This window comes from Bos mutus, chromosome 5, assembly GCF_027580195.1.
Source record: "Bos mutus isolate GX-2022 chromosome 5, NWIPB_WYAK_1.1, whole genome shotgun sequence".
Classification (NCBI taxonomy): Eukaryota; Metazoa; Chordata; class Mammalia; order Artiodactyla; family Bovidae; genus Bos; species Bos mutus.
The window spans coordinates 113,345,564-113,369,570 of record NC_091621.1 but is presented as its reverse complement, the minus strand read 5'-3'; the positions used below and the strand labels follow the sequence as shown (position 1 = coordinate 113,369,570).

At 50.7% G+C, this 24,007-nt stretch overlaps 1 protein-coding gene across 1 annotated transcript in view; it reads right to left on the bottom strand.

The window, feature by feature from the left end:
• TEAD4 (TEA domain transcription factor 4) overlaps positions 1-24,007 on the bottom strand; it is a 67,373-nt gene that overhangs the window by 33,981 nt on the left and 9,385 nt on the right. Inside the window, 1 exon segment of the mRNA XM_070371746.1 lies at positions 2,822-3,076. Within this exon segment, the coding sequence (XP_070227847.1) occupies positions 2,822-3,076 (255 nt within the window).

The window sequence follows — 24,007 nt, the reverse complement described above, 5'->3', positions numbered from 1 at the left end:
CTTGGGGTCTTCCCCACATGGCAGTGACCTCAGCTTCCTCCCCACGCTGAGTGCCTCTGCCCGCCTGTGTTTGCCAAGCCCTCTGTCCCTTGAAAGCAGGAAGAGGAATCCTGCCAGGTGCCCAAGAACCCATCACAGTCCCACCAGGGACCTGCCAGCTCTGCAGCCACCCACCTGCCCCTCCCTGCACGCCCTGGCCTCTTCTCACCCTCATCCCTCAGCTTGTGACCCGCAGTCACCCCACTCTCCACCTGAGCAGCGGGAAGCACCCCGGCTACCAGAGACACTTCCTCCCCAGCTCCGTGGGCAAAGCCTCCATGAAGCAGCCCCACCTGGACCACGGATGCTCCACGCACAGTGCTGCCTCCTCCATGGAGCCTCTGCAGGGACCAGAAGTGAGAAGCAGCCACCAGAACAGAGGTCAGGCAGGGCGGCCCAGCGGCTGACACAGGGCCTGAGTAGAGCCACGGCGGAGGGGCCAGTGAGGAGGGATGAGCAGCTTTAACTGCTGACCGAGGAGCACACCCGGGGTCCAGAAAGGACCTTGCTTCCCCAACAAGCAGGGGAGAAGGAGTCCTTTGTCCTCACAGGTGAGGTGCAGGTGAAGGGTAAAGGAGGCAGGGCTGTGTGGCTCCGTGGCACCCCGGGCCAGTGAGCAAGAGGCTTTGGGTTTGGTCACTTGAATTGAGTTGAACAGTATCCCCCCAACATTCATGTCCACCCAGAGCCTCAGCACATGACCTCATCAAGAAGCAGGGTCTTGACAGACATAATTAGTTAAGATGAGGGCATATTGAATATAGGGCTTCCCTGGGGGCTCAGTGGTAAAGAATCCACCTGCCAATGCAGGAGACACAGAAGACGCAGGTTTGATCCCTGGGTCAGGAAGATCCCCTGGAGAAGGAGATGGCAACCCACTCCAGTATTCTTGCCTGGGAAATCCCATGGGCAGAGGAGTCTGGGCACATATTGGATTAAGGTGGGCCCCCGATGTCTGGTGTCCTGATAAGAGGAGAACAAACAGAGTTTCGGAGAGGACAGCCATGTGACAACAGGGTCAGAGACGAGAGTGATGTGGCCACAAGCCAAGGGCACCAGGGCTGCCAGCTGCCACCAGAAGCCAGGAGGGAGGCACAGAACACATCCAACCCCACAGACCCCCTTGGGTTCAGACTTCTGGCCTCCTGACCCTCCAGAGGATACATTTCTTTGTCTAAGGCACCCCTTAAATTTGTGGCGATTTCTTACAGCAGGCCTAGGAGATGAGTTGAGTCAGCCCCCAAGACCCCCTCACAGTTGATGAAGCATCTGTGCTGGGGGGAGGGCATCTGGCTTGGAGCCATCTCATTCAGGGCAGAGGGCGACCCTGGGAGCAACACCCTGAAGCACCTCCTTTCCTGGGAATCACAGCACGGGAGCTGGAAGGCTTCTGTCAGTCACAGAGACTCCCTTGCCTGCCCAAGACCCATGTCTCAAGCTGGGTGTCCTGGGGGAGTTTCCAATGGCTGAGCTGAGCCTCCCAACAGCTGTTACTATTTGCTCTGCTTCCCCAAAGCCTTCCTTCAAGGCTATGGTTTTTCCAGTAGTCATGGATGGATGTGAGAGTTGGACTATAAAGAAAGCTGAGTGCCGAAGAATTGATGCTTTTGAACTGTGGTGTTGAAGAAGACTCTTGAGAGTCCCTTGGACTGCAAGGAGATCCAACCAGTCCATCCTAAAGGAAATCAGTCCTGAATATTCATTGGAAGGACTGATGCTGAAGCTGAAACTCCAATAGTTTGGCCACATGATGGGAAGAGCTGACTCATTTGAAAAGACCCTGATGCTGGGAAAGACTGAAGGTGGGAGGAGAAGGGGACAACAGAGGATGAGGATGGTTGATGGCATCACTGACTCGATGGGCATGAGTCTGAGCGAGCTCCAGGAGTTGGTGATGGACAAGGAGGCCTGGTGTGCTGCAGTCCATGGGGTCACAAAGAGTCGGACACGACTGAGCAACTGAACTGAACTGAACTTGCTTCCCCAGATACCGTATCTCCCACCCAAAAATCAACACAGAGCCTGGATGGGAGCGGAGTTTGGGGAGAATGGATACATGTATATGTACGGCTGAGTCACTCTGCTGTGCACTGAAACCATCACAACAGTGTTAATCGGCTATACGCCAATCTAACATGGAAAGTTTAAAAAATAAAACACAGTCACAGAAGGCAACACAGCCCCAGGCGAATGGCTCAGTCCACCGGCTGCTGGACACTGAGCATGTTCATGTTCCCAATCTTAATGGCTCAGGAAGACCTAGCCTTCCTGATCACTGTCCTCTCTGGGGACACTCCATCTTCCCCGTTACATGTATGCTCACCATCCCCACCGCCCTCACCTAGCAGGGCAAAGATCTGCCCCACCCTACCTGGTACACAACAGACTCCTGCTTGGGGGAGGGAGGGAGGGAGAAGATGAGCAAGGACATCTTCCTAACACCCTTCACAGTCAAGGTGGGAAGCTAGGAGAAGATCAGGCATTTGCCTGGGGGATGGCGGGAGGGATTTTCCCAGCCTGCCCTGGGGGGATGTTCTGCCACTTTTCCAAGTCTTCCCCTACCACCTTCTTACCAACCTCCACATCCATCCAAGGGCACCTCCTCCAAGATCCTCCCATCCCTTGGAAGTCCAGACAGAATAAAGCAGTGTCCACCTGGGAGGAGTCCCAGGAAGTCACACCCCTCCATCACTTGGTGGGAACCTGGTTGCTGTGCTGAAACAATTTCCGGGACTGGACCCTGAACAGGGGTACGGCTGCCCAGACCCAACAGCCTCCTTACCATACATCTTGCCTTCATCCGACAGGATGATCTTGCGCCGACCGCAGGGTGGGTAGATGGCCAGGGCCTCCTGGAAGCTCTGCTCAATGTCAGGGCTCCACACGCCCTCTGCGTCATTGTCGATGGGCTTGTCCAAGGCCTGGCTGCCCCCAGAGACGTTGCTCCCCTCGGGGGAGTTGGGAGAGCCCCACTCGTTGGAGGTAATGGTGCCGGCCTTGCCCTCCAAGGCTCCGCTTGGAGGAGCGCCCGTTGGACCTGTTTGGGCAGAAACCACCAGGGCATCAGTGGACGAATGTGTGGATGGGGGGCGGGACACCCAGGGAGCGCCACCCCCAGAACTGGGTGCTCCTCCTTTCTTGCCCATTGCACGCAGCTCAGGAGATGGAATAAAAAGGCCAGGGACGCCAGGGAACAGAGTGAGGCAGAAGGTCTGGGGGGTCAAGGACAGGTCATCTTCAGTCCATCACCCTCAGCTTCCCACCTTGTGAGAGCTCAATGACCGGGCCCTGATTGTGGCTCTAAGACCCAAGATGGCACCGGGAGGTCAAAAATGAAGACCAAGTATCCGGATTGTTCTATGTTAAACCACAAAGGGGCAAAAGAATGCAAAATATTGTGCACTTTTGGCGGGAACGTAGAGTAGTACAACAGCTAGGGAAAACAGTACGGATGTCCCTAAAAAAATCGGACTGCCATATGGTCCAGCAATTCCACTTCTGCATATACACCCAAAAGAACTGAAAGCGATATCTCGAAGACATAGCAGCATTATTCACAATAGCCAAGAGATAGAAGCAACCCAAGTGTCCATGGATGGATGGATGGATAAGCAGAACATGGTGTCTATATATTATACAGTAGAGGTGAACCTTGACACTTTATCCTAAGTGAGGTAAGCCAGTCACTAAAGACAAATACACTGTGATTCCACTTTTATGATGTCTGAGAGCAACCGAAGTCATAGAGACAGACAGAATGGTGGTCATCCTGGGGCTGGAGGGGGGAGTAGGTAGGGAGTTGCTGGGTACAGAGTTTCCGTTTTGCAAGATGAAAAAGTTCTGGAGATCTGCTGCTGAACAACAAAAATGTATGAATATACATTTTTTTTTCCTGGTTTTAAGTTTACCTTTTATTTTAAAAAATTTTTATGGCAGTACAGTTGATTTACAATGTTGTGTTAATTTCAGGTGTACAGCCAAGTGTTTCAGTTATACGTATATCCACTTATGAATATACTTTGACATGACTCGACTGTATCCTTCAAAACAGTTAAGATGATTAATTTTATGTGTATTTTTAACCATAATTAAAATATGAAATTAAAAGAAGCATGCAAAATAAAATGCAGGTCACCATTCTCCTACTGCATCCCAGCTCAGGCTGCTTTTAGAGGAAGAGTCTAACCCTGGCAGATTCTCAGGTGTTAGGGCTTCCCTGGTAGCAGTCAGTAAAGAATCCCCCTGCACTGCAGGAGACCCGGGTTCAATCCCTGGGTCAGGAAGATCCCCTGGAGAAGGAAATGGCAACCCACTCCAGTATTCTTGCCTGGGAAATCCCATAGACAGAGGACCCTGGGGGTTACAGTCCATGGGGTCACAAAGAGTCAGACATGACTAAACAGCAGCAGCAGCAGCAGCACACACTAATAATCTTAAGGCAGGTTTTGGATTATAAAAACCAGGTGGACACCATTTACCTCCCAAAGCCCAAAATCCGTGGGATTTTCCAGGCAACAGTACTGGAGTGGGGTGCCATTGCCTTCTCCAGAGAACAGTATGGAGGGTCCTTAAAAAACAAAAACTAGACCTACCATATGACCCAGTGATCCCACTCCAGGGCATCTACCCAGAGAAAACCATGATTCAAAAAGATACATGCATCCCAATGTTCACTGCAGCGCTATTTACAACAGTCAGGACAGGCAAGCAACCCAAGTGTCCCTCAGCAGAGGAATGGATGAAGATGTGGTACATATATGCAACAGAGTACTACTCAGCCATCAAAAGGAATGAAATCGTGTCATTTGCAGAGATGTGGTTGAACCTGGAGACTCTCATACAGAGTGAAGTCAGTCAGAAAGAGAAAAACAAATATCATATATTAATGTATGTATGTGGAATCTTGAAAAATGGTATAGATGATCTGATTTGCAAAGCAGAAACAGGGACACAGACATAGAGAACAAACATTTGGGACGCCAAAGGGAAAAGGGGGTGTGTGGGATGAATTGGGAGATTGGGATTGGCATATATTGATAATATATATAAAATAGATAGCTAACAAGAACGTACTGTATAGCACAGGGAACTCGGTGCCCTGTGGTGACTTAAATGAGAAGGAAATCCAAAATAGAGGGAATATATGTATATGCATGGAGAAGGCAGTGGCACCCCACTCCAGTGCTCTTGCCTGGAAAATCCCACGGGCAGAGGAGCCTGGTGGGCTGCAGTCCATGGAGTCGCTAGGAGTCGGACACGACTGAGCGACTTCACTTTCACTTTTCACTTTCATGCATTGGAGAAGGAAATGGCAACCCACTCCAGTGTTCTTGCCTGGAGAATCCCAGGGACGGGGGAGCCTGGTGGGCTGCCGTCTATGGGGTCGCACAGAGTCGGACACGACTGAAGCGACTTAGCAGCAGCAGCAGCATGTATATGCATGGTTGACTCACTTTGCTGTACAGCAGAACCTGACACAGTGTTATAACGCGATTATACTCCAATTTTTTTTTTTTAAGTTTCCCTCAAAGTGTGTCTGAGGGTGTCACAATAATACTGGAATGGGTTGCCATTTCCTCCTCCAGGGGATCCTCCTGACCAGGGATTAAACTCACATCTCCTGCACTGGCAGGTGTATTCTTTACTCCTGAGCCATCAGGGAAGCCCAGTAATGAAGCCACTGAGTGGTTGTAACTCAATCCTCGGAGAAAAGGTAGACTATTCATAAAATACGACGAGGAAGATGGTCTGTCTTGGCCTAAGCCCTAGGTATAAAAAAGAATTGTCTTTCCTCAGAATTTGCAGCCAAAGTTCTGCCCTTAAGTGGATTTGAGATCTGAACTTTATATTACAGGAAGCTCTAGTCAATTCACAAAAATAAACAGTGACCCCAGGCTAATAATCTCTAAGTAGACAATCTTAACTTAGACTGCTGAGACCCAAAGCCTAGCTAAAGAATCTCAAAATCCAAAATGACAAATGTAAGAGGAAACGATCTCAGAGCTTCTGAGTGTGGTGACCATGTGAAGAGGTGGGGAGAGGGGCTGCCCACAGAAAGGGCATGGAAGCTTGCTTCCTTCCCCAAGCCACGTCATATGCATCCCTTGCATCTGCTGTTCCTGAGTTACACCCTTTTATAGCAAACTGGTAGGCTGGTAAGTGAAATGTTTCTCTGAGTTCTGAGAACCACACTAGCAAGTGATTTGAACCCAAGGAGGTGGGGGTCTCTGGAACCTCCAATCTATACGCGTGCGTGCTCAGTTGCTTCAGTCGTGTCCGACTCTTTGTGACCCCATGGACTGTAGCCCACTAGGCTCCTCTGTCCGTGGAATTCTCCAGGCAAGAATATTGGAGTGGGTTGTCATGTCCTCCTCTGGGGGATCTTCCCAACCCAGGGATTGAACCCGTGTTTCCTGCATCTCCTGCATTGCAGGTGGATTCTTTACCACTGAGCCACCAGGGAAGCTCCCCAGTCTGTCTATAGTTGGTGATAACCCGAACTTGCAGGGTGAGGGCCGTCTTGTGGGACTGAGGCTTTAGCCTGTAGGATCCCATACTATTTCCAGATAGATAATGTTAGAACTGAGTTGAATTGTAGGGTACTCAGCTGGTGTCGAACACTTGCTGGCTGGTGAGTGGAAAAACACCTAGTCACAGATTGGACTTGGTGACCAGAACTTTTAATGATTAAACACTAAAACTATTACATTTAAAGTCAGAAATAAGATAAAGAATGCTCACTTTCAACACTGAACACTCAACACTGTAACAGAAGTCCTAGCCAACACAGTAGAACAAAAGAGCTCTGCAGGTTGGAAAGGAAGAAGTAAAATTGTCATTATGCTTAGGAATTATGATAGAACATAGAACACTGAAAAGAAACAAATCATTAAAAAAGCTTCTGAGTTCAACAATACCAACATAACAAAATCAATTCCATTTTTATTCCAGAAATAAGAAATTTGATAACGCAATTTTTTAAAATATCCTGTTTAGATACAAAGTCATAATTTTTCAAGTAGTGATAAATCCAACAAAGGAAGAGATCTTTAGAGAAAATGGTAACTGCTTTAAAAGATATCATTTCTGCATGAGACAGGGTGCTCAGGGCCGGTGCACTGGGATGACCCTGAGGGATGGGATGGGGAGGGAGGTGGGAGGGGGGTTCAGGATGGGGACACATGTACACCCATGGCTGATTCATGTCAATGTATGGCAAAAACCACTACAATACTGTACAGTAATCAGCCTCCAATTAAAATAAATTAATTTTTAAAAAAGACATCATTTCTAAATAAATGGAGAAGAACCTGTGTGTTCATGGAAAACAGTATCACCAAGAGGTTGAATCTCTCTGGATAAATTGTAAAATCAATGAAAGTATGACTAAAATCCCACAAGGTTTTCCACAAACTTTAGTTGATTTTCAAGACACATGGAAGCCCAAGACAGTTCTCAAGTCATCTAACCCACTGCCTTCACCTTGGATTAGACCTTCCCATTCAAACCCGAGACTTCCCTGGGTTCTGGCTGCAGAGTGACCACTCACCAATCATCAGACATCTCCAAAGCTCTTCCCTCTCAACGCGTCCAAAGTCATAAGGCTTGAGACTGAATCCCGCTCCTCCGTCTCTCAGGAGATGACCTCACCATCCGCCCCGAGGCCAGCAGCCAAGGAGTGTGCTTTGACTCCCCCTCTCATCTCCCATCAGCAGTTAGTGACCACATCCTGGCTTTCTCTCCCGGAGCCCTACCCCAGAGCTTCAGCTTTGCCAGTGCTCACCTGGACGACTGGGCCAGTCCAATCCGGACCCCATCATCTTTTCATTGCAGCTTCTACAGAACACGTCTGATCACGTGACTCTTCCATTTAAACTCTTTCCCAGGCTCTTAGATAATGAGATTTTACAAGGCCCTTCCTCCGCTGATTCCGGCTCTCCAGCCATACCTTCTGTCCGTCCACACCATCCTCCCTCTTCTTTGCACCCACCCCAACATGCCAAGCTCTCCCTCTGCACAGGGGCCGAGCTACCTGTGACCTTGCTTCCCACCCCCCGCTTTTCATCCGGCCAATTCTCACCCATCCTTGAGGTCCACCCAAAATCTTCCTTCATTTTTCATTTTTGTTACTGAAGCATCCTTGATTTACAATACTGTGTCAGTGTCAGGGTACGGCCGTTGCAGGCAAACTCACTTCCCCTGGGAGGATGGTCCTAAGCTCAGTCTCTGTGCTCTGGGCACCCTCAGCCCCAGCTCCCAGGTGCAACTTCCCCCCGACCAACACACCGCACCCCCCCAGAGGGCAGGGCTCGTCGTCTTTCTCTACTAAATCTTCCGCACGCTGCACACACTGGGGCACAGAAGGACGAGCACACGAGTGGCTTTGGTGCGTGTTTGTGGATTAATGATTTCTCTGTGGAAGGACACAGGGTTCTGTTTAGTGTCAGGAAACACAAGAAAATCTCAGCAACCTCTGGGCCTGGGCACGCCCGAGGGAGGGCTTGAGTATGTATGCAAATCCCTTTGGAGTTTATCCTGGAGGCTGAAAAATGAAAGGATGATGCCTGGGAATCAAGAGTCCCAGGATCTGGCTCCTGTTCTACAAGCCGCTATGACCATGGACAAGTCCCCGTGTTTCCCTGGACCTCAGCCAGCTCACCTGTGAACTGTGCAGGCAGCTCCTCCCTGCCCCAGCAGAGCCTGTGGCTCTTGACCTAACCCCCAGTCTCCAAAGGAAAGAGAAAGTGTCAGTCACTCAGTCATGTCCAACTCTTTGCGACCCCATGGACTGTTGCCTGCCAGGCTCCTCTGTTTGTGGGATTTTCCAGGCAAGAATACTGGAGTGAGTTGCCATTTCCTTCTTCAGGGGATCTTCCCAACCTAGGGGTTGAACCTGGGTCTCTTGCATGGCAGGCAGATTCTTTTACCAACTGAACCACCAGGAAGCCCAGTCTCATTATTAGAAAGATCTCAATAAAAGCTATAAGTTCCCAGTTCTTTGGAAAAGTTCTGAGTAACCAGCATCAGTGGTCCCTAGGAGGGAGCCAGAGTTTGCCTTGGGTGGGGGCAGAACTGGAGGCCTCCGGGGCAGGCCCTGGGGCCAAGTCAGGGATTATTTTTGTTCCTCTGCTGGTGGCACCTGGCCCAGGCTTAACGAGGCCATCTGTCCCCTCCAGCTCCTCCTGGCAGGCCCCCGAGGGCCTCTGGGGAGCGCTGGGGGAGGGGCAGGGGGACCCTTCTCCCAGATGCTGCTGGCTCACCCCACTCCATACCCTTCTAGCCGCAGGCAGAGGCTGTGTGGAAGCTCTGTCACGGCCGTGGGCTGAGACAGGGGGAGAGGCCAGGCACCCGGTCTCGTGGGCCAGGAACAGCAGGCCACACAGGGCTGGGAGCAGCTCCATTTTGGTAACGGATCCCAGGTCCAGGACCTCGGGTGACCGCTGCCCAGCTCTCCCCAGGGCGGACCCAGTGCAGGGCCTCGGCAGACCTGCCTTGTGGGGCAGCATCTGGGGCCACCTCCTAGCTTGGGGAAGGAAGGACCTTGGGACCACAGTCCCTGCTCTGCCAGGGGCACACAGGACATCAGGGAAGCTGGAGCACCCTCCTATCATCTCCTAACTTTCTGGCCTCCCAGACACTTGCTGTGTTTAGTGTTCAACCCCAGGAGAAAACCTAGGCATAGCCAGGAGACACAACACCTTAGATATTCCACATTATTAACTAGCCAGTTTAATTATTATTGGGATTTCCCAGGTGGCTCAGTGGTAAAGAATCTGCCTGCCAAGCGGGAGACGCGGGTTAGATCCCTGGGTCAGGAAGATCCCCTAGAGAAGGGAATGGCAACCCACTCTAGTATTCTTGCCTGGAGAATCAAATAGACAGAGGAGCCTGGTGGGCTACAGTCCATGGGGTTGCAAAGAGTCAGACATGACTGAGCGAGTGAAGAGCAACAGCCGTCCTGGCCCAGACTGGAAATGATGGAGAAGGAAACTTGGGAAGTTCATAGGACTTGCCTGGTATCACCCAGAAAGTTAAGGAGAGACCGTTAGGACAGGGTCTGGGGCTCCTTCCCAGTCACGAGGATAGGAGCTCTGGGATCCAGGCTAAAGGTTGCAGCCACACAGGACTCTCGGGAGGGGGTCTGACATCCTGCCCACCGATGCCTCAGCTCTCACGCTGCTGCTCCTCTCCTGGGGGCCTCTGGAAGAACCACCTCCTGCATCCCAGTGACTCCTAACTGAGAAGCTGGGAGGAGAAGAAAACATGGGGTTTCTTTCCAGAAACCACTCCCAGTCTTCCCGATACAGGAGGCCCAGGTGTAAAGATACAGGAGATGGGGGAGTTGTTCCTATTGCTGCATAGTTGCTCAGTCGTGTCCGACTCTGCGAGCCCATGGACTGCAGCGCGACAGGCTTCCCTATCCATCACCAACTCCCAGAGCTTGCTCAAATTCATGTCCATTGGGTCACTGCTCCATCCAACCATCTCATCCTCTGCCGCCCCCTTCTCCTCCCGCCCTCAGTCTTTCCCAGCATCAGGGTCTTTTCCAATGAGTAGGTTCTTCGCATCAGGTGGCCAAAGTATTGGAGCTTCAGTTTCAGCATCAGTCCTTCCAATGACTATTCAGGGTTGATTTCCTTTAGGATTGATTGAGGTTGACTACAGTAATCTGGGGTAGGGAAGCGGGTCCTGTCCACCTCAACCCCAAACAGGGATCCTTCTTCAGGCTGAAGGACTTGGCTGCAAGGCCCGGTTATCAGAGCGTTCATATGTGCTAAGTCGCTTCAGTAGTGTCCGGCTCTTTGTGACCCCATGGACTCTAGCCCACCAGGCTCCTCTATCCATGGGATTCCCCAGGCAAGAATACTGGAGTGGGTTGCTATGCCCTCCTCCAGGGGAACTTCCTGACCCAGGGATCGAACCTGCATCTTATGTCTTCTGCATTGGCAGGCAAGTTCTTTACCACTAGCACCACCTGGGAATTCCAGTTATCAGGGCAGGTGGGGTCAAGTCTCTGAACCCCAGGTGCTTTGCCCGACCTGACTCAGTTGTTACAGAACCCACAGAACATCACATTGGATGGAACGCGAATGTTTTTCATCCAACAGACATCAGAACTGGGACAAAAATGGCTCTCCCATCATTACCATGGCTACTGCTGCCAGACTAGGCTCTGGAGATTGGACCCAAGCGTACGAGGACCACAAAGTCCTGCACACACTGAAGCAGGTAGAGACCTCCGGTGGGCTGGACTGGGGCCGAGGGGTAGTCATCTCGGAGGCTTTGCTGCTCTGACCTCACTCCTGAAACTAGATCTGGAGGGAAATTCAGGACCAGTGGGTTCCAGCCTTCCTCCAGCCCCGCCCACTCTTTCCTCCAGCTCCTGGTATCCTCACCGTCTCCAAATTCACACATATCACTTTCCAGAGGCCAGGCCTCTGTACTTAATTCTGGACACCAGTCCATCTACAAATATCTACTGAGGGTGGAGAGAATGGGAGAGGTCAGCAAAAGGGCACAAAACAGTTAACCTCTAAGAATAAGGTCTGAGGTCTAATGTCTCACAAGGTGACTGCAGCTGCTAGCCCTGGATTGTACAACTGAAATCTGCTAAGAGAGTAGCATGTAAATCTTCTCACACACAAGAGAAAACTATGTGAGCTGAGATGTGTTAACTAACCAGATGGAGGGGACCCTTTCGTAGAGTACACGTACATTAAATCACCAGATGTGTGCTTGAAGTCTCTTACATTTCCAGATGTCAATTATGTCTCAAAAAGTTGAAACTGGGGCTTCCCTGGTGATTCAGATTTTCCAGATGTCAATTATGCCTCAAAAAGTTGAAACTGGGGCTTCCCTGGTGATTCAGATGATAGTGAACCCGCTTGCAGTGCAGGTTCGATCCCTGGGGTTGGGAGGATCCCCTGGAGAAGGGAATGGCTACTCACTCCAGTATTCTTGCCTGGAGAATCCCATGGACAGAGGAGCCTGGCGGGTCACAGTCCATGGGGTCAAAAAGAGTTGGACACGGCTGAGCAACTAAGGACCCAGGCAAAGCTGAAATGACCTACTGGATGCCAGGCTTGAGGTCCAAGGTTACTAGGACATGGTCCTGCCCTCTACTTCCTTCAATCTAGGCGTCCAGGGGTCCCTGTGACGGTGCAAGTACAGTCATCCTTTATTATTCATAGACTCCATGTTTGCAGACTCGCCCATTCACTAGAGTATGTAACCCAGGTCAACACTGGTGGTGCTTCCGGGTCACTTGGATGCATCCCTGAGCTGTGAGACCATCACTCTTGAACTAGCTGAGGTCCAGCGAGGCTGCCCTGCCTTCCAGTTTCAGCTCAGACCCCAAACAAGCATCCTTTCCTCAGTCTATTTAGTGCCACAACTTTGACATTTCTGTCTTTTTTGTTGTTGATCTCATTGTTTAAAATAGCACCCAAGTGAAGCGCCGGGGAGCTGACTGGTGACCCCAAGTGCAAGAAGGTCGTGACACGCCTTACAGAGAAAATCCGTGCATTAGATAAACCCTGCCCAGGCATGAGCGATGGCGCACTTGGCCGTGAGTTCAATGTTAATGAATCAACAGTCTATAATCAATTATGTCTCTGGACAGAAATACAGATAAAACAAGGTTACGAATTAAACAGATGACAAAAATGTTGCAACCAAGGACTCACAGGACCCTAACCCGAGTCTGCCCTTGGAACTCTGGCTCTGTACCTGCTAATTCATGTTCCCAGTGACGCTATGGACGTCAGGAATGACAAGAATCCAGTGTACCTGGGAGAGTACCATTACAGGTAAACATCTCAGGCAGAGGGGAGGATTCTAACAGGCGCCAAGATCAAGGCCCTGGGAAAACCAAAGTTGGTGGAGAAAAATGTGCCCAAAGGCCCCAAGACAGCCAAAAGGTGGAGACAACCCAAATGTCCATCATGAGCTGAAGGGATAAACGAAAGGTCATTTATCCATACAGTGAATTATATTATTCAGCTTTAAAAAGGAGTTTTTTTAAAAAGATGGGGGGCAGGAGGAGGGGAGATGGTGTTCCAGTCGATAGGACTTGGCACTTTGACTGCTGGGGTCCAGTTTCAATCCCTGGTCAGGGAACTAAGAGTCCACAAGCCACACAGCATGGCCAAAAAAACATTTTTAATAAAAAAATAAAATAAAAAGGAATGCAATTCTGATACATGCTACAACATGAATGAACTTGAGGACATTATGCTAAGTGAAATGTCAGACACAAAAGCACTGATATTCTGTGATTCCACTTGTATGAAACACCTAAAACAGGCAAATCCATGCAGACAGAGAGCAGAAGGCAGGTTATGAGGGGCTGGGGGTTGGGAGAAGTTACGATTTAAAGGGGACAGAGTTTCTGTTTGGAGTGCTGAAAAAGTTCTGAAGACGGAGGCTGATGGTAACACAAGATGCCACTGAACTAACCACACATAACAGTGGTTAAAATGGCACATCTCAAGTTGTGCGTATTCCACCACACTTTTTAAAAATGAGCAATGGCAACCCATTCCAGTATTCTCGCCTGGAGAATCCCATGGACAGAGGAACCTGGCGGGCTATATAGTCCATGGGGTTGCAAAGAGTCAAACACGACTTGGTGACTAAACAACACTCACAGGAGGCCAGCAAAGGGCCTTTTGCAAAAAACCACACAGAGCCGGGGGCCATGATGCCCAAACGCCCCCACGGTCCCTTTGCAGTGGGCAGTACCCCCTCCTCCCTGAACCCACGCAGCTCTGAAGAAGCTGAGCATGAGGCCGTGTGGTCCACCATCAAGTTCAGAGTCTCAGGACCTGGGTTAAGGTCTGCCTCTGAGCGTTCTGCAATTACCTCCTGAAGCTCCTGCGTCCTCACCTCAGAAACCAAACCAGACACCCACCCCTTGCAGAGCAGTGACAGGGACCGCATGGGATAAACTGCAAAGCCCTGGAGGGTAGCAGGGCGCCCCTCCCTCTCCTTTCAGTGGGGATGTCGACTGCATCCCATTTCTTGACAGGACAGGATGGGGAGAGGGTGGAAGGGAAGAAGGCAAGAGGAGCAGGCACAGACCTTCCAGTGTGAACGTGTGCTGGAACCAAAGTCACGGAGAGCCAGGCTCGGCCAGGAGGGCGGCGCTGTGGAGCCAGGGTCAGAGGCCTGACTGGGCCTCACACTGGCCAGGGGATACCGACCTGGCAAGCCACGACTCTCTGGGGCTACATCCTTGCAGATACACAGCAGAGGCAGTAACGATCGTGAAGAACAGGATGACTCGTATCCACAGACACGGCACCTGGCTGGCTCCCAGAGGAATGATGGATGGATGACGGAGGAGGGGAAGGACAGTGAGGAGCATTGCCCCTGGACAGTGGGAGGTGAGGAGCAGGAGGGGTGAGGGGCACGGAGAGAGGTAACTGGAGGAGAGGGAAGCAGGCCAGAGGGAGGAGTCAGCAGGGAGGGACAGAGAGGCTCAGAGAAGCAAAGAAAGATGGGAGATAAGATCCCTGAGCAGATACAGGCTGAGGCCCATCCCCAGATGCCCCACCCCCCCAGGGGCAGCAGTGTCAATAAGGGCGAGGCACCAGCACGCCACCCCCTCAGCTCTGACCCCAGCCCTCCTCCCAAATGGCCAGGCTGTGGGTGTATGTGGACCAAGCCCTAAGGCATCCAGGAAATGGGTGCCCAAGGCCCTCCACCCCCACCCCACCCTGGGGGCCTGCCTTGGGGCCCCCAAGGGGCCTTGATGAAGCAGTTCTGAAGTCCCTCTGATCTCAGAAGGAAAACAAACTAGTTCCACGTTCAGACCTGGGGCCATGTCCCCTCCCTGGACCTCAGAATCTCCCCAAAGACAAACAGAAGAGCTGGGGAAAGTGGAATATTGTTCATGGTGAAAAGAAATAAGCTGTCAAATCAGGAAGAACATGGAGGAGGCCTACAGGCATATTCCCGGGGAGGCCCACCTGAAGCCATCGAGAGAGGCTACGGATGCAGGACCACGGCTACAGGACATCCGGAGAGGGCGACACTGTGGGGACACGCGAAGCTCCACGGAGGGATGAGCGAGGGGGACACGGGCGCTCTGGGGCACTGAAGCCAGCCCATCCGATGCTGCAATGGCGTGTGCGTGCAAGTCACCTCGGTCGTGTCCAACTCTTCGCAACCCTATGGACTGTAGCCTGCCAGGCTCCTCTGTTCATGGGATTCTCCAGGAAAGAATACTGGAGTGGGTTGCCATGCCCTCCTCCAGGGGATCTTCCCAACCCAGGGATCGGACCCGGATCTCATGTCTCCTGCATTGGCAGGCGGGTTCTTTACCACTAGCGTCAGTCACCTGCAATTAGATATTTGTCCAAACCCACAGAGCACACAACACATACATCAGACCCTAATGTAAACTGCGGCTTTCAGTTAATAACGTGGCTTTCAGTTAATAACCTAATAGGGGAGGGGGTGGGTACTGCCACACTCCAGTGCTACCCGCCTTCCCCTGCAGAGTGCGGGATGGTGCCCAGCAGTGGCAGTGGTCCTGGGCACTGCCTCAGGACCCAGGCAGTGCCCAGGCTGGGCACCCCTGCAGCACAAGGCCCCGCCCAGGGAGAAGAAGCAGGTAGGAGCCCTTGGCGTTGCTGGGAGAGTACCCCAGGAACTATGACATCAGGGAGCCAAGGGTGGGGGCAGAGGGAGCCCCATCCTCAGCTCTGACCACTGTCTGGTCATCTCTGGGCAAGGCCTGCCCGGCGGAAGAGTGAGGACCCTGCATGTGGGCAGCACCCCAGCCCCCAGCACACAGGAGTGGGATGGGCTGGATGGAGCTTGGAGAGAGGCAGGAGGCAGCACCCACCCCACCCTGGGTCATTTTCATAGGAATGTCCTGATGTCTCAGAGCCACCCCCCACCCCCACCCCCGGACCAGGGTAGAAATTCCAGTGGCCAGAGCCTTCGGACTCCAGGCCGAGGTCACACAACCCAGGACCCACCCTAACCCAGAAACTCACCCTGTGATTCCCTCCTGCTCCAGCCAGACACGCACCAGGCCCCCGCTCCTGCAGGCCAGCAAAGGCCCCACCTCCATACCAGGATGCAAGGTCATCTCGTTCGGAAACGAGGCCATGTACGCGGCTGATACCCAGGCTTCACACAAGCGTTTGTTGTTCTTGATGGGCTGCCCCAGCCTGGCCCAGTGGCCGCAGGGAAGTCTATCGCGGCCGGCCAGCATGGGCACCTAGAAGATGCCACGGGGGTCTCCTAATCTGAGACAGATGCTATGCGGGGCAGGACCTCACAGAAGACCAGGTTCACTTCTTACCTTATCAGGAGGTCTTTCTCTAGGGGACTCCCAACCCCTACCTCAGAGAAACCCTAGAGAAAGGTCAAGGTTCAGGATATCAAATTCATGCACCACACCCACCATCTTTTTTTTCACACTTTATTTTTCCATTTTTATTTTATAATATCTTAGTAAAGTTTATGTTGTTTGTTGTTTAGTCGCTAAGTCGTGTCTGATTCTTTGCCATCCCATGGACTGCAGCACGACAGGCTTCCCTGTCCTTCACTATCTCCCAGAGTTTGCCCAAACTCATGTCCATTGACTCAGTGATGCCATCCAACCATCTCATCCTCTGTTGTCCCCTTGTCTTCCTGCCCTCAATCTTTCCCAGCATCAGGGTCTTTTCCAACAAGCCGGCTCTTCACATCAGGTGGCCAAAGTATTGGAGTTTCAGTTTCATCATCAGTCCTTCCAATGAATATTCAGGGTTGATTTCCTTTAGGATTGACTGGTTTGACCTCCTTGCAGTCCAAGGGACTCTCAAGAGTCTTGAGTTTATAACAGCATATAGATGGATCATTATACATGTTTCTGGGCTTCCCTGGTAGTTCAGAGGGGAAAGAATCTGCCTGCCAATGCAGGAGACGAGGGTTCAATCCCTGGGTTGGGAAGATCCCCTGGAGGACAGCATGGCAACCCACTTCAGTATTCTTGCCTGGAGAATCCCATGGACAGAGGAGCCTGGTGGGCTACAGTCCATGGTGTTGCAAAGAGTTGGACACGACTGAGCGACTAAGCACAGCACACAGCACAGCATACATGTACCTATGTACGAATATGTAATAAACTGGATAGAGGAAATAAAATATTCACTTTATTTTAGGCTGGAAGATCTTTATAGAGTTATGCTGGAAGATCACTTAGTCCTCTTCCAGTTATACCCAATTGTGATTTTTTACTTTTCTGATTATTTAAGAACATTTTCTGACATTTAAGAACATTGTCTAGGAGCTTCCCTGGTAGCTCAGCTGGTAAAGAATCAGCCTGCAATGTGGGAGACCTGGGTTCGATCCCTGGGTTGGAAGATCCCTTGGAGAAGGGTATGGCAGCCCACTCCAGCATTCTTGCCTGGAGAATCCCCATGGACAGAGGAGCCTGGTGGGCTACAGTCCCTGAGGTCACAAGGAGTCAGACACGACTGATCGACTAAGCACACAAGAACATTGTTTACAATAAGATGTCAGGTTGTTAAAAACACACTGGGATGCGATATCTAAGGTAATAATTATCTTAACAAACTGACGTGTAGTAAGTACCAGAGACTAGGGACAGAAATAGCACTGGAAACTCCATGGATGAGAACGAGATGACAGGGGCTTCCCTGGTGGTCCAGTGGCTAAGACCCTGTGAGTCCAGTGCAGGGGGCCCGGGTTCAATCCCTGGTCAGGGAACTAGAGCCCATACACCTTAACCAAAGATCCCATATGCTGCGGAACAACTGAGCCCGTGAGCCACAACTATTAAGCCTATGCTTAGAGTCCCTGTTCAGTGACAAGAGAAGCTCACACGCTGCAAGTGGAGAGTAGCCCCCGCTTGTCGAAACTAGAGAAGGCCTGTGCCCGAAGGAAGACCCAGAGTGGCCAAAAATAAATACATTAAAATGTTTACAAGATTGAAAATAATAAACTTATAAATGCTGCTGCTACTGCTGCTAAGTCCCTTCAGTCGTGTCCGACTCTGTGCAACCCCATAGACGGCAGCCCACCAGGCTCCCCCGTCCCTGGGATTCTCCAGGCAAGAACACTGGAGTGGGTTGCCATTTCCTTCTCCAATGCAGGAAAGTGAAAAGTGAAGTCGCTCAGTCATGTCCTACTCTTTGCGACCCCAGGGACTGCAGCCTACCAGGCTCCTCCGTCCATGGGAGTTTCCAGGCAAGAGTACTGGAGTGGGGTGCCATTGCCTTCTCCGAAACTTATAAATAAATACATATAAATAATAAACTTAGAAAAAAGAATGAGATGATAAAGCAGTATTATTCCTGATAAAATTAATCACCATGTTCTCAAATAACAGGGTTTTTTTGTTTTTTGGTTTTCTTTTTGCTTTCTTACACATATCTCTTTTTTTACTGGAGTATAAGTCGTTCAGTAGTAAAGAATCTGTCCAGGTTCAATCCCTGGGTCAGAGAGATCCCTTGGAGAAAGAAATGGCAACCCACTCCAGTATTCTTGCCTGGAAAATCCCAGGGACAGAGGAGCCTGGCGGACTACAGTCTGTGGGGTCGCAAAGAGTGGACACGACTGGGTGACTGAGCACACGCAGCTGCTTTCCAATGCAGCGTTAGTTTCTGCTGTACAGCAAAGAGAATCAACCCACCATCTTCTTTTGGAAATTTTCTCCTTAAGCGAATTTTCCAAAAAATCTATAAATCAGACATCTGAGAAACGACTTGTAACCAGAATATTAAAGACAAAACAATCAAAAGAAAGAAAAAAATAGGCAAAAGATTTGGACAGACATTTCCCCAAAGAAATTGTATGAATGGCAAGTAACTAACCTGAAAGGATGCTCCACAGGGTAGTCAACGAGGAAATGCAAATTAAAACCGTGACCTCGATGAGATTCCACTACACACCCTGGGAATGGCGCAAACAAGCCAGAGGGAAAGGCTATGACAGACACTGCGATGGAGCTCCGCTGGGAAGAACGCAAGACGCGACACGTGGGAAAACAGTTCGGCAGCTTCTTTTTTAAGATGTTTTTTTGATGTGGTTCTCTCTTTTTTTTTTTTAAGTCTTTATTGAATTTGTTAACAATATTGCTTCTGTTTTATGTTGTTTTTGGCCACAAGGCATGTAGCATCTTGGCTCCTTGACCAGGGATTGAAACCATCCTCCTTACGGTGGAAGCATAAAGTCTTAACCACTGGACCACCAGGGAGGTCCCTTGGCAGCTTCTTACACCATTAAACATACATGCAGGGTGTGACCCAGCAGTCCCACTCTAGGCATTTATCCAAGAGAAACGGAGGCCTGTGTTCACGAAAAAACCAACACGTCAGTGATGATAGCAGCTTACACAATCAACAAAGGCTGGAAATACCCCAAGTCCTTCAACCAGCCAGTGGCCAAGCACACCGTGGGATGTTGTATAATGAGGTCCTTACAACTCAGCATCTTCTGACCCACACGCCACCTGGTCGAAGGGAGGGCCCTGCTAGTGAAGCCCACAGAGCCCAAAGCTTCATGCTGTGTGATTCCACAGGAGGACAGGACCACAGGAGTGAGAGGAGATCAGGGAGGGCGGAGTGGGTGAGGGGCGATAGGGCTACAGTATCGGGCAGTTGTCTGGGGAGATGGACAGTCATGGACCCTGATTATGGTGGCCACCACCCAACTCTGTACATCTGTCAAAGTCCATAGGACTGAGACTTCCCTCGTGGTCCAGTGGCTAAGACTCAGCACTCCCAACGCAGGGGACCCCCATTCAGTCGCTGGTCAGGGAACTGGATCCCATGTTCTGCAGGCCGGATGGAAGACTGAAGATCCCATATGGCATAACTTAGGTCCAGCAGAGCCAAATAATTCAAAAACAAAGAAAAAAAGCCCACAGGACGGACACAGCACGAGGAGAAAACTCTACTGCAGGCTGACAGGTAAACTCTTAACAAGTCCTCCCTATTCTGCCCAGAGGCCCCCAAATCAACCTCGTCATGAGGCCCAGTGATCTCCCCCACTTCCCCTCCCCACTGTCTCATGACCACAGCCCCGCAATCACTACCACTTCTGTCTTCTCGAAGACGCTTCTCCCACTCGCTTCCTCCCTCCCTCTCTCCTTCTCTCTGTCCCTCTTACACACGCCCACACACACAGCTGTCAAATACCCATCTTTCAAAGCCCGCCCGAGTACCTCCTCCTCCATGAAGCCTTCCCTGGCTGCTCCCTCTCCGAGTGGGAATGAATCCTCTTCCCTGGGCACCCCCTCAGCACTGATCTGTGCTTCCCCATCACCCTCCTTGGCGCACCCCCACAGGCTCTCAGTGTTTGCCACTCAGGGTGTCTCCACTGCCTCATGGGACACCCCTCGAGCACAGAGACCAGGCCCTCCCTTCCAGGTTCCCCCCACCACACCTGGTCCAGGGCCTGGCACACAGTGGGTGCTCTGTGACCACTGTGGCTTGGCCAAGGGCAGGTGCAAACCAGGGGGTTGGGGGTTGATGCCAAGACAGAGAGCTGGCACCGCTGGCGCTGGCGGAGCTCCAAGGTGGGTATCGGAAGCCACTGATCCTGTCTCCCTTCTTCTCCTGCACAAGCAACCCGCCTCCCATCCCAACTCGAGGTCCTGCCACTTACAGCGGAGCATCCTCACCACGAAGCAGAGCTCCGAGCCCCAAGCAGACAGACACCCAGGACACACCTCTTGAGGTGTGGACCCTGCCCTGTCCTGTCCTGTCCTGTTGTTGGGGTGCTGACATTTCTCTCCCATGAGGCGACCCTCTTTGCAGCAACTGTGGATCAGCCCATCTGATCGGAACCCATTTCACTCTGTAGAACTAGGGGGCCCGCCCAGGGAGCACAGGGTCCCCCCTACAACAGGGCTTTCCCAAGTTCATCACCACCTGCCCCTCTAGCCTGTCCAGGGGTTAAGGACCAGTTACAGGTCATTTATTTGATAAGCACTTTACAGAAAGTTTCTGGAGAAGGAAAGGGCAACCCACTGCAGTATTCTTGCCTGGAGCATTCCATGGACAGAGGAGCCTGGCAGGCCACACAGTCCATGGGGTTGCAAAGAATCGGACACGACTGAGCGACTTACACTTTCACTTTCACACAAAGTTTAATACATGCCAGGGCAAAAACACCAAGCACTTTACAAACATTGCCTAATTTAATCTTCACATCAACCATATGGGCTTGGCACCGTTATTATTATTGCCGCCATTCGTAAGAGGGGTAAGTAAGAGACTTCCCTGGTGGTCCAGTGGTTAGGACTCTGTGCTTCTGCTGTACAGGGCACAGGTTCAATCCCTGGTCAGGGAGCAAAGATCCTGCACGCTGCTAGGCAAGGCCCAAAAAAAAAAAGTGGAAAACAAGACACACTGAAGTCTGAAAACTTGCCCCAGGCCACATAGCTGATGAGAAGCAGAAAGAGCAGGCCAGCTGTGAACCTCCACGGTCCAAAACAGTGGCCAGTCACATGTGGCTGCCGGGCACTTGAAAAGTGTGGCTGGGTGACAGAGACGTGCCGATGAGCATAAAACACAGGCTGGATCTCCAACCCTTTGTATGAGAAGCAACATAACAATCTCATTATATTGTTTTACTATTGATTACACAGTAAGCAGTAATATTTCAGACACAGTAGCTTAATAATATATTATTAATACTCATTTGGTCAGTTTCTTTTTGCTTCTTTAACGTACAATTTCACATTCCCATCAGACGACACAGCGCTGCAGTCTGCTCGCAGCCACTACCCCCCGCCAGGGCATCTTCCCCTCCCCAGCCCCGGGGGCAGCCTGCCCCTGACACCTGTCCATTCAGCTTTCACAGGGTGATGGGGGGGCCATGCAGTGCCACCATGTCTCCCTCCTCAGACACTGCCCTTCCCTCCCCCCGCCACCACATCTCTCAGCCTCTCCTCTGGCATTACCTCCCTCTAGCAGGATGGATTTTCCAGAAAGTCCAAGTGGGAAATACGCCCCTACCCTACTGGTGGAGAAACTGAGGCCAGAACCACATGGTGGAGGCGAGATCCCAGAGGTCATTGATGCTATCTCCCAGCCAGAGCAGAGACCTCCTGTGAAGCATCCCGAACACATTCTTCATAGAAATAGAAACTGGATGTGGTTCCGCCTGGTCCTCCCTCCTCAAATGGACCGCAGATCAGACGGAGGGGTCTGCTGCTCCCGAAAAGAGGGCTGCCTCCTTGGAGAGAAGTGCCAGCAGCCACCCTTGCTCCATCCTGGCCGAGACAACCACAGCTCCGTGCTCCCTGGGTGTGGTGTGTCCACCCTCCAAAACCAGAAGAGGCTCCCAGTGTGGCCAGAGCACCACAATGGACTCAGCCCTCCCATCGCAGGCCCCTCCCACACCACTGGCTCCGCAGCAGAGAGCCAGATGGACCTGGGCACATACTCCCACCCCACATTAATCTCCATGTAACTTCTTCCTCCTCTGTAATCTAAGTTATCTAAGTCACTTCAGTAGTGTCCGACTCTGCGACCTCATGGACTGTAGCCTGACGGGCCCCTCTGTCCATGGGATTCTCCAGGCAAGAACACTGGAGTGGGTTGCCATTCTTTTCTCCAGGGGATCTTCCTGATCCAGGAATCAAACTTGCATCTCCTGCATTAGCAGGCGGGTTCTTTACTACTGAGTCACCTGGGAATCCTCCTCTGTAAAGTAGAGGCTAAAAAAACAACACAAAGCCTATGTTACAGAGCCGCTACAAAGATTAAATGAGAGATTTCGAGAGAGATGCTTAGAATACTGCCTGGCACTCAGTAGGCACTTAATAAATGCTCATTTCCCTTCCGCTTCCTTCCTCAACGAAAAACCTCAAGATTTTTCTCCTCACAAGGATTGACAGTAAGTTCCTATTCAGCATATAATTGATGTTCTGAACTTAAACACACGATTTTACAAGTAAACTTTTTAGATTTCATCTTCAGATAGGCAAACACGCTAGATGTCAAGCAATTTTGAATTGGTTAAACATTGAAGACAGTTTTTCAAAGTCCAGTAGGGCACAGTTAAATAAATTGTCATATGGTACAATATTGTTTGGGGCTTCCCAGCTGGCCCTAGTAGTAAAGAACCCACCTGCCAACACAGAAGACTCAGGCTCCATCCCTGGGTCAGGAAGACTCCCTGAAGAAGAGAATGGCTACCCACTCCAGGATTCTTGCCTAGAGAATCCCAGGGACAGAGGAGCCTGGTGGGCTACAGTTCAGAGGGTTGCAAAGAGTCGGACACAACTTAGCGACTGAGCACATAGTATTCAGTAGCTTAAAAAAAAAACAAAGAATAGAGTATAACCGCAATTTCTGTCCTTTATCGAGCCCATCTTTGCATGAAATGTTCCTTTGGTATCTCTAATTTTCTTGAAGAGATCTCTAGTCTTTCCCATTCTGTTGTTTTCCTCTATTTCTTTGCATTGATTGCTGAAGAAGGCTTTCTTATCTCTTCTTGCTATTCTTTGGAACTCTGCATTCAGATGTTTATATCTTTCCTTTTCTCCTTTGCTTTTCTCTTCTCTTCTTTTCACAGCTATTTGAAAGGCCTCCCCAGACAGCCATTTAGATATTAAGAAGAGATGGCAAGAATACACAGAAGAACTGTACAAAAAAGATCTTCACGACCCAGATAATCACGATGATGTGATCACTGACCTAGAGCCAGACATCCTGGAATGTGAAGTCAAGTGGGCCTTAGAAAGCATCACTACGAACAAAGCTAGTGGAGGTGATAGAATTCCAGTTGAGCTATTCCAAATCCTGAAAGATGATGCTGTGAAAGTGCTGCACTCAATAGGCCAGCAAATTTGGAAAACTCAGCAGTGGCCACAGGACTGGAAAAGGTCAGTTTTCATTCCAATCCCAAAGAAAGGCAATGCCAAAGAATGCTCAAACTACCGCACAATTGCACTCATCTCATACGCTAGTAAAGTAATGCTTAAAATTCTCCA